Source organism: Schistocerca nitens, chromosome 5 (genome assembly GCF_023898315.1).
Source record: "Schistocerca nitens isolate TAMUIC-IGC-003100 chromosome 5, iqSchNite1.1, whole genome shotgun sequence".
Lineage (NCBI taxonomy): Eukaryota > Metazoa > Arthropoda > Insecta > Orthoptera > Acrididae > Schistocerca > Schistocerca nitens.
The window spans coordinates 793,630,806-793,646,495 of NC_064618.1; the positions used below are offsets into that span (position 1 = coordinate 793,630,806).

Here is a 15,690-nt window from a genome sequence, read left to right on the forward strand (position 1 = left end):
CCATATGGTGCACAGTGGAGGATACCTTGTATCACTACTAGTTGTTTCCTGTACTGCTCCACTCATAAATAAAGCAAGGGAAAAACAAATGTCTATATGCCTCCATACGAGCCCTAGTCTCTCATATATCTTCATCATCCTCATGTGAAATGTATGATGGCAACAGTAGTATCGTTCTGCAATCAGCTTTGTTAGGATTGTGGGGATGGCCAGAGGATTGTGGATTCTTTAAAGTCCCTCAATAGTGTTTCATGAAAATAACATTGCCTTCCCTCCAGGGATTGCTATTTAATTTCATGGAGCATTTCCATAATACCAGTACAGTGGTTGAACCTACCTGTAAGAGATCTAGCAGCACATCTCTGAATTGCCTCAATGTCTTCTTTTAATCTGACCTGGTGTGGATCCCAAACACTTGAGCACTACTCAAGAACAGGTTACAACAGTGCTCTCCTTTACATACATGTTAAACTTCCCTAGAATTCTCCCAATAAACTGAAGTCAACCATCCGCTTTCCCTACTGCTATACTTATGTGCTCATTCCATTTCATACAGCTTTGCAATGTTATGCCTAGATATTTAATTGATGTGACTGTGTCAAGCAGCCACTTATAATGCTGTATTCAAACATATGGAAGTGTTTTTTCCTACTGATCTGTATTAACTTACATTTTTCTGCATTTAGGGCAAGCTGCTATTCATTACACCAACTATAAATTTTGTCTAAATGATCTTGTATCCTTCTACAGTAATTCAGCAATGACATCTTCCCAGATACCACAGCATCATCAGCAAACAGCTGAAGACTGCTCACCCTGTTCATTAGAAAAGTTTCCAGTTTTGCTTGCTTAGAGTCAAGTCATTTTTCCAGAAAATTTCTGGTGGTAGCTGACCCCAATGTGAACAATGTTTTCGGGATAGGCTCATTCCACACTTTTGGGTTTATGGTTCATCAAACAGTGCACACCATGCAATCCAAAGGGCCTTGCACCACCTTAAGAACTCTCTGTGACAGATATGCTCAACATTTTGTCATCTACATTAAAGATACAAATGACTTTGAAACTCATGTCACTATTAAAACGATGGCTGCCCCATCTTTCCTCGAAGCTTGCGTGGTATCCTCAGTTCTAAATGACACCCTCAAAATAGAGCTGAACAGATTCAGTTATGAAGATCTGTTAATATCTGTTCCCCATAGTCAATGGGCCACTCTCTTGGTCACAGTATAGAAAGTCAGTGGTGCCTTGAGACTTTGGAATGATTTAAAAGTAATGATAAATGCACAAGGTGAAACAGAAACTTATCCTCTAATGACCCTGGATGAACTCTTTGCAAAATTAGGTCATGGCACACTATTCAGTAAAAATTATCTTGCAGAGGCAGATTTTCAAATCCGCTTGGATGTAGCATCACCAGCTCACTTAGTGGTAATTTGCCACACAGCTTCTAGAATCTGTTCAGCCATTGGCATATTTCAGCATTTTATGGATCAGTTACTGCAAGATATTCCCACCTGTGCCACATACTTTGATGCTATCTTGGTCACAGCTGCAACTCCAGGGGATCACCCCAACAACCTAGGACTTTTTTTCAGAGAATGGCAGCAAAAGGACTTGAATGCAACCAGTTTCATTACCTTCTTGATGCATATCTCAGCAAATGGACTGGAACTAATAAGGGATTCTGTTGTGGCAACTGATAAATTGCAGAACCCCCCCCCCCCCATGAATATAAAATACGCAGAAGTTCATCTTGGGTAAGATCAACTATTATGGCCAATACATAGCAAACCTAGAAGAATTCCCTTGCCAATTGAAATAAGTGCACATTTTGAATGTCACCTTGCTGTCAACATGCTTCCTAGACTTTAAAAGATTGCCTTAAGTAGTCACTGGTCTGCCTCTGGTAGCAGCAACTGACACATTGCTGCTCATATTATCAGGACAGCCGTATCCCATAAATACATTGACACCACAGAGTACCCTATTGCATAAGGTTAGAAGATCTTCTCAAATAGGGAAGGAAGCCCTTGCTACTGTTTACACAGGTCAGAAATTTAAATTATTCCTTTATTGACAGAAATTCCATCATCACTGATTGACACCCATTGCTCACCATATTACTTGCCAGACCAGACCACCCATCACTTATGGTGCTGGATGTTTTACTGGTATAATTTTCATTTTTCTATCCACTATCATGCAGAGATGTTAAATACAAATGCTGATGCACAGTCTTGATTCCCGATCCAGCATTTGATCAACATGAACTGGTGTGTATCCATTTAGACTCAGATCTGGATTCAGCTGTTTCAGCCTTTCTCTAAACACTATATCAATGAAAATAATCAATTTTTGAAAACATAATGTAATTGGACAGATAAAATAATCTACTAACCTAGCATCAGCAGGAGAACACACACATAAAAGATATTACGTGTGCAAGCTTTTGAGTCAGTGACTCCTTTTTCTGGCAGAAGGGTTGAAGAGAAAGGAAGACAGGTGAAGGAAAAGGACTTGTGCGGTTTAAGGAAAGGGATAGAGTTTGGAAAAGTGCCCAGAATCCCAGGTCAGCAGAGACTTGCCAGATGGGATTGCGTGACATTGCATCCACCACTCACAAGATCCTGATGTTATATTGCCTTGGTCACTTTGTACAACACAGGTGGCTGGAGATGTCTGTCAGCCCCAAATTTAGACTCTAATGGCCATGGCAACATCAACTGCATCTCAACTGAGGGGTTCTGTTTTGGGTCTTGGACAAGAACCACTGCCCCTTCCTTACTCCTCTCTCTCTTTGGCCATAAGTGCTGTGCATCCTGCACAATGCCCACTGAGATGTGTATCAGATGAGAAGCTTGTCACAACAGAATGTAGCACGGAAAAATATTGATTCTGACACTGAGGACCTGATCCAGGAATGTTTCACCTGTCATGCCCATCAAACTGCACCTCTCCATCAGTTCTCTACCTGGCTCAATACTGCAGAGATGTGAGAATGTATCCACTTAGGTTTTGCTGTGTCAGTTTTGGTCTCCATGTGGTTGACTGTGACTGATTTGTTTTCTCACTGCCCTTTAGTGTTTCCCATCACTCAGGTCCCTACTGCCACTACTATTGTTGTCTTGGAAAAAAAAAAAACTTTTCTCTTGAAGGCAACCCACAGGCTTTGGTTTTGGGTTAATGGAACACCTTTAACCTCCTACGACTTCAAATGGTTTTGCACACATAACAGAGTTCAACACCTTTGCACTGCACCCTTCACCCAGCCTCCAACAGTGGTGTGGAACACATTATCTGCATCTTTAAAACCCAGCTCCACAAGGAAACGATGTCTAACACCACACCTGATGCCATCTGCATTTTTTAACAGCTTGAAGGGCCACCCTGATGAGGGCTGCAGTCCAGCAGAGTGGCTTTATGACCATTCCCACCTCACCCTCTTTGATACACTGTGTCCACCAAAAGCGCCTGTCATCGCCAAGTGCTCTCCCTTCTGAATGGGCACCCCAGTGTCAGTCAGTCAGTTCAGGCACTACCCTCTAGGGGAACATTCTCTGCCCACCCAGGTCCTTAATGTATACCATGGCCTCTATCCATGAGCTTCTGTGGCACTATCAAAGCCAAGCTCAACCCTGACATGCTGGTTAGCAGCCATCTGCTCCTCTGCCCCTAGTAGACATTCCTGTCCTGTGGTGACTCATGCATCTTCCATCAAGCGTTGTCCTGCCCAGGCCTTCTGCACTGATGTCCACTGACTTTCATGGTGGCAGCTCATCTAGCCCTCACATCTCCTGCCTCCTGCATCTTCTAGCACATTGGGGGGTAGGGGGTGGGGGGAGATGGGAGGCAGGGGACATAGTGGGGCAACCTAATGTCACCAGGAACCGAATAGATGGCACAAAATTACTGTCGACCACTGTGCCATGACTACCCAGTGGGCACTTTTCATGAGGAGCACCCTCGGATGAGACCACACCAGTGACTTGGAATATGGAGTGTTTCCAAGAAACATCCTGTGTACATCCCTTGTTGTGAATAAACTGGGTGAGCCCCAGATGGTTTGTGTATAGATCACCTTCTAGAAAAATTACTATTATAATCATGAGTTATGAATCTTATGAAAAGGCTTCAGCTGCCAGTGGCTGTGGTCATGTGTGTGTGAGTTGCATTTGTGTGTGTGTGTGTGTTATTTTTGACAAAGGCCTTGCTGGCCGAAAGATTGTTTTGTGACAGTCTTTTTGTTGTGCCTATCTGTGACTCAGCATCTCCACTATGTGAGGAGTAGCAGCTATCCTTTTCGTAATATTGTTACATTCCATCCTGACTTTTCCATTGTGTAATTATGAATTAATACATTTGTTAACAGAACTTTTACTTTACATTCCTTTAAATTAGAGCTACTTGTCAGTCTTTTCTGTAACATTCTGTAAAGACCTGACTAGATATCAACTCTGTTTTTATTGGATAAAGCTTCCTCATAGCTAAATACAATAACTGCAAAAACTCTGAGATCGCATCTAATATTGTGTACTAAGTTGTCATTAATCTACATTACATTCACCCCCCCCCCCTCCTCTCTCTCTCTCCTTCTTCCCCCCCCCCCCTCTGTGTGTGTGTGTGTGTGTGTGTGTGTGTGTGTGTGTGTGTGTGTGTGTGTGTGTGTGTGTGTGTGTGAGAGAGAGAGAGAGAGAGAGAGAGAGAGAGAGAGAGAGAGAGAAATCAAATGCAATAAATCTCAAGATAATATTGGTTTACAACCAATAAAGAATATGCTCACTTACTGTGTTTTATCTTTGCTGCATCAAGCTGATTGGAAGACTCTGTTCGACTAGATGTCAACTGATCAGGGTCTGAATCTGATTCATCAGAATCCACCTCAGTTTTCCTACTTCCTCTTCTCCTTGTTGCAGTTTTTATTACCTGAAATTATACACAGTACTAATTTTATAGTAATAAATAATGTAAGATGAAACTGGAAAACATTGTGTTCACAGGTACATAAATTGGAATTTACTTATTGGTGAAAGAGGTGTGTCAAACTTTTAATTAAAAAAGATGAAGGGTATGAGAGAAAGTTTAAGGGTATGCCTAAATGTAAGAATGCATCAATCAAATTATGTACTTACAGGTGTAACCCTTGGCCTGGAACAAAGACTTTCTAGGCTGATACCACAGGGGAAGTTAGTGTGTTGTGTGTCTTTACTCTCTCATGAAGGTGGCTGCGATGAGTTCATGTGTAAACCTGGATTTTCATGTTGTTGATAATGCACATACGATTATTAATAATCCTTTAAAGAGACAGCAATTCAAATGGAAAAATATTCTTGTTCATTTGTTTGAGAAGGGCATTACTAAGGCAAAGAAGAGGATTGAAGAGGAAAATACTAACCTGTTCTGATAATAACATGTGAGTAATGTAGGCGTTGTTCACTAAGGTATTGATGTGAAATATGCATGAGCTTATATTTCCTTACAAGGTAAGAGAGAAGTTGTAACTAACTTTAATTTAAGGGCAGAAATTGATATGAGAAATCTATTTTGCAGAGGAAGAACTTACTTCTTTGTCTCACCTAACACACAGTCTTTATGTTACAGATAAACATCTCTTGTCCTCTGAAACATTATCTGTGAATGTAATTAGTTAAGTGAGCATGTTTTGCACACCTAAAAACAGATGCAGTTTATAAGATATTGCAGTTTAAATTACAGTGTCATTATAAAATACCTGTGGCAAATATTTGTGCTCAGAAGCATTTTGATAAAACATTCAATAGCTAATGACACATCAGCGGTTTTTTTCTGTCTTGGAGGACATAAAATGGGGTTAAGGAAAACAGGCTTAAAAGTCTATAATGACCAGAGATCAAGGAAACACAACAAAAATGAGTTTCTCCAGCCCTTCAATAGTTTTGCTTCCTCAAAACCCTTCTTATTTTTTACTGAATTATTTACATACACATTTGTCTTTTGCCACCTTTTTTAGAGATGTTCTTTTGATCTTAAACTCTATATTCCTGGGATTATTTTCATTATAAAATTACTATAGAATATTTTGAAAAATCTTTGAGAGTGCATTATTTTTTCTCAGAGTTCAAAAATGTATGTAATAAAAGAACATACTGCATGTGGTGGTGGTGATGCACACCCTTCAGTCATTGCTTGTTCGTGATACATAAAACTGTGCAGAAGAGTGTTGTTTGGGTCTACACCAGGACCTGATAGCTGGAATGTTGCGTATGGTGATATGTCCTCTGATGTTTCTGCAAAAACAAACATACTGAAATCAGAAAACATACGTACACCATAAATCCCATGGAGCGTAGGTATCCACACGCTCATATTATTACAATTGCTTTGAGGCTAAACATGACGACCCACTGAAACTGTGCACATCAGTCAAACTACAGTTTTTTTTTTTAATTTCACTGCACAGAAGAACATCAAAGAAAATTTTCACTCAGACAGTCCTGAGGTTTTCTTTACCTGGTATTTTATCACCACTAGCTTGCAAAGCTACCTTGTGGATTGTGGCATAATATCTTTCCCTCTGAGCTTCGGCATTCTGCTGATTGTCCAGGGTCTCTTTCAGTGGCCGGTTTTGCTCTAAAACGGTTGCCCCTAAAATATGGTATTTTACAAGCCAATGAGTCACATGAAAAGATAACAAGACAAATTAAGAAATATATGATTCAAAGGCACAAATACTGTAGTTATTTTATCCTCTTTGCTAGCTTTGAAGCCATGTTTTACAATTTAGTATTGTCTTACTAATAAGAGAAGTATTCACTCACTTTTACATCTAGATTTACAAAATATGCAAGCTGCGTCAGAACCTGAGTGTAAAAACTTTTCTGGAGTGTTGCAATAATGAAAATACATAACTCGTTAGTAACTTTACCTGATTTAATACAACAAAAGTGAAAGACCTTAAATTCCTTTAAGTAATTTCACAACAGAGTTTCAAAATTAATCAAGAGTATAATACTCCAATGAAAGTGTAACTTCTGTCCTACACAGAGAATTGTTAATGAATGCAAAACGAAACCAGGAAGTTGTTTTAAGCATCAGAGATGTTTTTTCTACTGTAACCTTGTTTTTATCTGACCAATTCAGGCAAATTATCCTCTATGTTTTCAGGAAATGTTACAAGGGGCATTCAATAAGTAATGCAACACTTTTTTTCTAAAAACTGTCAGGTTTTATTCAGGATTCCAGTATGCCGTATTATTCCCCACTCTATTTTTCAACAAAATCTCCATTCAATTACGATGGCCTTATGCCACATTAATGGGAGTAACTGTATGCCTGCATTGTACCACTCTAGTAGTCAATGTTGGAGCCAAATTCATGCTGCATCAATAACCTCTGCATCATCCACATACCATTTCCCTAGGGGCCGAAGTGGGAATATTCCACATGTCCCACAATAAATTCCACATCTTTTCATCTGAATTTGGCTGAGAAAAAAAAGTTGAATTATTTATTGAATGTCCATCCTATAAGCAGCAGAGTGTAAGCTGATACTGAAAACTAATGCATAAGATTGAGTCATATTGCGCACCACAGTATTTTTCTTATTTCCTTACTCACAAATGTTTCTTGGGTCTCTAAAAATACTTTAACTTCATCCAGATAACAGGGACATGTGTCGATAATCAGGCAACACACAAATGCGCGCGCGCAAGCGCGTACATGGTGCCAGCTGGATGCACATCATTTTGTGTCCAGCTGGCGCCATGTAGGGACATTGGTCGTGTGTGTGTGTGTGTGTGTGTGTGTGTGTGTGTGTGTGTTGTATTACAGTTTCAGAAAGGATTTACTCCAAAAGCTAGCAAGTTTACTCTCTTTTATGCCTGTACCTGTCAACGTTTCACCGTTTCTGCTTCTTAGTGAGTGATCTCCTTTACTCCTAAAGCACTTAAATGCTATCACAACTTTTCCACCATAGAGTAATGGATGACATCCACATGTGCCTCAGAGACAACAGATTTATGCTTCATTAAACCAAATCACTACCCATACTGTTTGTGGCACTCCTACAGAAACAAAATTTTACTCTCAATCTAATAACAGCAATTTTTTTGTTGTCATCAGTCTTTTGATAGGTTTGATACCATTTTTCAGTGTTTCCTGTCTTGCACTCATCTTTTCATCTCTGTTTAACTATTACACTCAACAACCTCTATAATCTCTTTTGCACATTTTAGTCTTGGTCTAAACTAAAAACAATAAATTATTTTCTGTCATATAATGTCATTCAGATGTTGTTTGCCGGGTCTTGGGGTCAGCACAACACTCTCTCAGCTTTCCAGACACTGGAACTGCTCCTTATTATTCAAGCATATCCTCAATTGGCATCATAAGACTGAGTGGACACCATTCCAGTCCTCCACCAAGGAAAAATCCCTGGTAATACTGGGAATTGAACCCAGATTTTCCACATGGCAATCAGACATGCAACCACTCAGCTACAGAGGCAGACCTAGTAGTGGTCTTCTTGTACTATTTTTTTCCTCTCTACTGTTCCTTTCTGTGCCTTGGTAACCATTCCTGAACCCAAAGCAGATGTCCCTCTAACACGCCCCTTTTCCTGGTAAGAGTTTTCCACAGAATTCTATCCTCATTTACTCTTTTTAGTAATTCTTCATTTCGTTCTTTATCTGTCCACATAATTTTTGATATTTTAAGTTTCTTCCTGCAAATATTTCTGGTAGTCAGTATTTCACTACCATACAATGCTCTGCTCCAGACACTTATTTTCCAAACTTCTTCCTCAGCATCGTATTAATATTTGATTTCAGTAGACTCCTTTACTGATTAAAGCTTTCTTTGCTTTTGACAATCTCCTTCTTATATTATCCTTGCTTTGGCAATTCTGCGTAATACTCATTCCAAGGAATGCATTAATGAATAGTATCTTACTTGGAGGCAGGTCAGGATGACTTCATCTAGTCAGAGTGATCAATATAGAGTATGCCATCGCCAGGCAGTTGACTTCACTGGATGCAGTTTATATTTATAGTCTCTTATTGTCAACCCATCTCTCACAATTACACAGCCCTCTGACTGAAGAATGTTGTGTCACAGTGTGTTTCCCTGGGCATCCTTGACTGTTTTGCCTGCTTGCAAATTTCCCCATATTTCCACATGCCTGATAATCAGCAGAATGATGTGTATTGCCTGGATGATGGAAAAGAAAAACTGTTTCCTGTATTGTTTTGACCATTGTCTCTGCTGGATATGTTATCTGCGATTCTTATAGGACTCTAAGGAAGCTGGAGCAGATGAGAAACTTGCTGTTTTAATGGCACATTTTCTGCTTCACTGCCTTCAGGACTGATTGTGTATTTGCACTGCATATAGTATATTCTTTGGGAAGGAAAATGAAAACATGACTGTGCAAAACAAATGAACAACTACACGAGTCCCCTTGGTCTGAACCATCAATCCAGCATGCCTCTATAAATTGTTACAAAATAAGGCTTTGGAACTTAAATCTAGAATTCATTTGTTCATAAAATATGTCTCATCTAGAACAATCTTGGACCTGTTAAGAAGTCAAGGTGGAGATTTGCATCAAACTTGACATGAAACTTTGAAATTAGCCACACCTATCTCTAAAAAGCAACCTTTTGAAGTATCTTGTTTTTTACTCTGTTTTTATGTCATCAATCCCATCCTTTATGTCTCAGCATAGGTAACTTATTAGCTACTCATCCTCATCTTCTATCTCAAATATTGTTAATATTCATTCTCCCTTTTATTCTCATTGAAACATTGAGATTATTTGAAATGCATACATGGGGTGAAATATACTTCAAAGATATATGATCTACACAAATTATTGTTGTGAAATGACAGTACACACTAATGCATATAACTTGTATAAAGAGCTCCAAGTAAGACAAAAAAAGCACCACAAAGGAATTGTCTGTATGGGATGGAAATCGGCAGATGCGATGTACATGTACAGAAGAACAAATGATTACAATTTCAGAAAAACTAGATGAGAGAAATGCAAGAGAAAGAGCTTCACAAATCGAGCAAGTCAATAACATGTTGGTTAACCTCTGGCCCTTATTTTACGCAAGCAGTTATTTGGCTTGGCAATGATTGATGGGGTTGTTGAATGACCTCCCGAGGGATATCATGCCATTATGTTCAACTGGCATGTTAGATCATCAAAATCCTGAGCTGGTTGGAGGGTCCTGCCCAGAATGCAGAGATACAGCAACCATGCTGGCCGAGGTGGGGCTTGGCAAGCATGAAGACAAGCAGTAAAAACCCTCACTGTGTGCAGGCAGGTGTTATCTTGCTGAAATGTAAGCACAGGATTTCTTGTCATGAAGGGCAACAAAATGGGGTGCAGAATATCATTAACATACTGCTCTGCTGTAGGTGTGCTGAGGATGACAACCAAAGGAGTCCTGCAATGAAAAGAAATGGCACCCCACACAAACAGTTCTCATTGCCAGGCTGAATGGTAGGTAACAGTCAGGCTGGTATCCCACAGCTGTCCAGGACATCTCCAGACACATCTTTACCCTAGAGTCTCATTCATTGGAGTAGCCCTGGACAGTGGTAGGATACCAATTCGACCGTCACCTGCCTTATGGCCCAACAACCAGGAGTGATGGTCTGGGGTGCCATTTCTTTCCATAGCAGGAGCACTTTGGTTGTCATCCCTTAAAGCACAGCAGTAAGTCGATGATATTTATGGTCAGTTTTGTTGCTCTTCATGGCAAGCCATCCTGGGTATACATTTCAGCAAGATACTGCCCGCACATGCCAACAGTTTCTACTGCTTGTTTTCATCCTTGCCAAACCTTATTTTGGCCAGCAAGTTCACTGGATCTCTCCTCAACTGAGAATGTTTGGAGAACTGTGGGAAGGACCCTCCAAACATCTAGGGATTTTGACAATCTAACATATCAATCAGACAGAATTTGGAGTGATATCACTCAGGAGGACATCCAAAAACTCTGTCAATCAGTACCAAACTGAATAACTGCTTTTATAAGGGACAGAGGTGGACCAGTAAGTTACTGATAAGATCAACTTGTGAAGCTCTCTCTCTTGAATAAATCATCCAATTTTTTCTGAAACTGTAATCATTTGTTTGTCTGTACATGCACATCACATCTAGCAATTTCCATCCCAGTCAGATAGTTCCTTCATAGTGTGCCCTTTTTTGTGTTAGGGAGTATGTGCTGTATTGTTTGTTCACTATTTTAGTCTTGGAAATTGTATGAAACTTACTGTTTCTCCAGCAAAGAGCAGCAGCAGTGCCAGCTCCCACTACTGCTACAAAGGCCACAACAAGTGGAATTATTATTCTAATGTCTGCATAAAAAGGGGATGATGGACTTCCTCCATTCATTAACTCCAATGGTGGTAATTCTGGAATATGAAATACTAAGCATCAACTCAAACAGAATATGATTAGAATCAGAATGATTTATATGTGACCAATTTCAATAATGCAGTAGTTTTTATGACAATTAATAACAGGTCAGCACGCATTCTAGGGTTTGGAAAGTAAGTGGTGTTTGTTACTAATATGGCATCCCTGAACACGAAAATGATATCACCTTTTTTCCCTATCACCCTCTGTTTTCCCTGCACAGATACCCCCTCCTCTCAACCTACTGCATGATATTTACTATTGGCTGCAAAATTTATGTTATGTAGTATAATTTATATACATGTGGCAACATTGTTTGTGTGTGGGATGCTGGAGTTGATGAAGGAGAATGAACTTCAAAGCAGATGCTTCATCACAACCACAGATATCAACAACTCAGTGAGTGTGACAGCTAGAAAAAGAGGCTTATGCGTGTTGTTGTGAGTGGAGTTATTTCATCAAAGCCAAGTTCAAAATGTCAGGAAGGCAGTGTGCTAACAGCCCATATACATTTTGTTATCTATGTGAAACTTACGTGGTATAAGTACAAGATGTTGAGACAATTAATAGAATTTGTGCAGAAATCATATTTTTCTTTTTTGACATTAAGTTTGGAGACCAGGACATGTCATTTGCTCCAAATCTTGTCTCTCATACATGTGTGGAGTAATTAAGGAAATAGAGTGAAAGTAAAATGAAGAGTTCGAACTTCGCTAAGCACTAACAGAAGAGTCAGGTCAATCATTTGTTTCTCTGTATGATGAAAGTAGTGGGATACAACAAGGGAAACATGATAAAAATACTCAGATTTGGCAGTTATACCTGTCTCTCATGGTCCAGGCTACCAATCCACTCTCTACTAACATCAATGGATACATTTAAATTCTCTGAACCAGAGTTAAGTCATGAAAGTAGTAAATCTGACTACTCCAAGTGTGTTACTGATAGTACCCCAACTTCTTACTCATGTTGTTGTTGTTGTTGTTGTCTTCAGTCCTGAGACTGGTTTGATGCAGCTGTCCATGCTACTCTATCCTGTGCAAGCTTCTTCATCTCCTAGTACTTACTGCAGCCTACATCCTTCTGAATCTGTTTAGTGTATTCATCTCTTGGTCGCCCTCTGTGATTTTTACCCTCCAAAGCTAAATTTGTGATCCCTTGATGCCTCAGAACATGTCCTACCAACTGGTCCCTTCTTCTTGTCAAGTTGTGCCACAAACTCCTCTTCTCCCCAATCCTATACAATACCTCCTCATTAGTTATGTGATCTACCCATCTAATCTTCAGCATTCTTCTGTAACACCACATGTCGAAAGCTTCTACTCTCTTCTTGTCCAAACTATTTATTGTCCATGTTTCACTTCCATACATGGCTACACTCCATACAAATACTTTCAGAAATGACTTCCTGACACTTAAATCTATACTCAATGTTAACAAATTTCTCTTCTTCACAAACGCTTTCCTTGCCATTGCCAGTCTACATTTTATATCCTCTCTACTTCGACCATCATCAGTTATTTTGCTCCCCAAATAGCAAAACTCCTTCACTACTTTAAGTGTCTCATTTCCTAATCTAATTCCCTCAGCATCACCCGATTTAATTCGACCACTTACCATTATCCTCGTTTTGCTTTTGTTGATGTTCATCTTATATCCTCCTTTCAAGACACTGTCCATTCCGTTCAACTGCTCCTCCAAGTCCTTTGCTGTCTCTGACAGAATAACAATGTTATCGGCGAACCTCAAAGTTTTTATTTATTTTCCATGTATTTTAATACCTACTCCGAATTTTTCTTTTGTTTCCTTTACTGCTTGCTCAATATACAGATTGAATAACTTCGGGGACATGCTACAACCCTGTCTCATTCCCTTCCCAACCGCTGCTTCCCTTTCATGGCCCTCGACTCTAATAACTGCCATCTGCTTTCTGTACAAATTGTAAATAGCCTTTCGCTCCCTGTATTTTACCCCTGCCACCTTCAGAATTTGAAAGAGAGTATTCCAGTCAACATTGTCAAAAGCTTCCTCTAAGAAGATACAAGATGGCGCCGAATGAAAAGTGTAACGACACGTCTGTCTCTACCAAAAAGGAAAAAATCAGTGGTTCTACATGTAAGCAATGCAGAAAACGTGTGATAAAAGGAATCTTATGCGCAAAGTGCAATTTTTGGCTTCATGAGAAGTGCGCAAAAGTGAACCTGAAATTCATTAGTGACGAAGTTCCGTGGACATGCACCGACTGTTTGCAGTGGGAAACATCAGAACTTGTAAGTACCATAAAGTCAAAAGAAGAAATAATTAAAGTGCTACAAAGTGATATCGGAACTCTCAAAAAAGGGATTCAGTCTCTGAAAGAAGAAAACGCAAAGCTAAAAAGTGAATCAGCAAGCTGCGTATGTGGAAACCCACTACAGAACAAAACAAACAAATGTGAGGACTCTTTTGTGCAAACTCCGTTCGCGAGCAAAAAACAAAATCGTGAAAACTTACATGTGCATATTCCGGCAAAAACAGTGGCAGAAAGCGAAACATGTGGAAATTCAATAAACTCCCGCGTGTGAACTCCGTTATTGGGAAGTAAACAAACCTATGTAAACTCGCATATGCAACCCTGTATTCACCTGAAAAAGGAGGAACAAGATTTTTCGTCAAGTGAATACAGGGTTATAAATACAAAATCAAATAGGGGTAATGCAGGAGTAGGTTTAATAATGAATAAAAAAATAGGAGTGCGGGTAAGCTACTACAAACAGTGTAGTGAACTCATTATTGTGGCCAAGATAGACATGAAGCCCATGCCTACTACAGTAGTACAAGTTTATATGCCAACTAGCTCTGCAGATGATGAAGAAATTGAAGAAATGTATGATGAGATAAAAGAAATTATTCAGGTAGTGAAGGGGGACGAAAATTTAATAGTCATGGGCGACTGGAATTCGGTAGTAGGAAAAGAGAGAGAAGGAAACGTAGTAGGTGAATATGGATTGGGGCTAAGAAATGAAAGAGGAAGCCGCCTGGTAGAATTTTGCACAGAGCACAACTTAATCATAGCTAACACTTGGTTCAAGAATCATAAGAGAAGGCTGTATACATGGAAGAAGCCTGGAGATACTGACAGGTTTCAGATAGATTATATAATGGTAAGACAGAGATTTAGGAACCAGGTTTTAAATTGTAAGACATTTCCAGGGGCAGATATGGACTCCGACCACAATCTATTGGTTATGAACTGTAGGTTAACTGAAGAAACTGCAAAAAGGTGGGAATTTAAGGAGATGGGACATCGATAAACTGACTAAACCAGAAGTGGTACAGAGTTTCAGGGAGAGCATAAGGAAACAACTGACAGGAATGGGGGAAAGAAGTACAGTAGAAGAAGAATGGGTAGCCCTGAGGGATGAAGTAGTGAACGCAGCAGAGGATCAAGTAGGTAAGAAGATGAGGGCTAGTAGGAATCCTTGGGTAACAGAAGAAATATTGAATGTAATTGATGAAAGGAGAAAATATAAAAATGCAGTAAATGAAGCAGGCAAAAAGGAATACAAACGTCTCAAAAATGAGATTGGCAGGAAGTGCAAAATGGCTAAGCAGGGATGGCTAGAGGACAAATGTAAGGATGTAGAGGCTTATCTCACTAGGGGTACCTACAGGAATATTAAAGAGACCTTTAGAGAAAAGAGAACCACTTGTATGAATATCAAGAGCTCAGATGGAAATCCAGTTCTAAGCAAAGAAGGGGAAGCAGAAAGGTGGAAGGAGTATATAGAGGGTCTATACAAGGGCGATGTAATTCAGGACAATATATTGGAAATGGAAGAGGATGTAGATGAAGATGAAATGGGAGATACGATATTGCGTGAAGACCTGAGTCGAAACAAGACAACATTCCATTAGAACTACTGATGGCCTTGGGAGAGCCAGTCCTGACAAAACACTACCATCTGGTGAGCAAGATGTATGAGACAGGTGAAATACCCTCAGACTTCAAGAAGAATATAATAATTCCAATACAGAGAAAGCAGGTGTTGACAGATGTGAAAACTACTGAACTATCAGTTTAATAAGTCACAGCTGCAAAATACTAACACAAATTCTTTACAGACGAATGGAAAAACTGGTGGATGCCGACCTCGGCAAAGATCAGTTTGGATTCCGTAGAAATATTGGAACACGTGAGGCAATACTGACCTTACGACTTACCTTAGAAGAAAGATAAGGAAAGGCAAACCTACATTTCTAGCATTTGTAGACTTAGAGAAAGCTTTTGACAATGTTGA

The 15,690-nt window shown here is 39.6% G+C and overlaps 1 protein-coding gene across 1 annotated transcript in view; it reads right to left on the reverse strand.

Annotated features, from left to right (window-relative positions):
- LOC126260723 (Down syndrome cell adhesion molecule-like protein Dscam2) overlaps positions 1-15,690 on the reverse strand; it is a 329,702-nt gene that overhangs the window by 14,668 nt on the left and 299,344 nt on the right. The window contains exons 22-25 of the mRNA XM_049958060.1: positions 11,266-11,406; positions 6,490-6,624; positions 6,127-6,266; positions 4,788-4,926 (exon numbers count right to left, since the gene is read on the reverse strand). Of these exons, the coding sequence (XP_049814017.1) occupies positions 4,788-4,926; positions 6,127-6,266; positions 6,490-6,624; positions 11,266-11,406 (555 nt within the window). The remainder of the gene's footprint in view (positions 1-4,787; positions 4,927-6,126; positions 6,267-6,489; positions 6,625-11,265; positions 11,407-15,690) is intronic.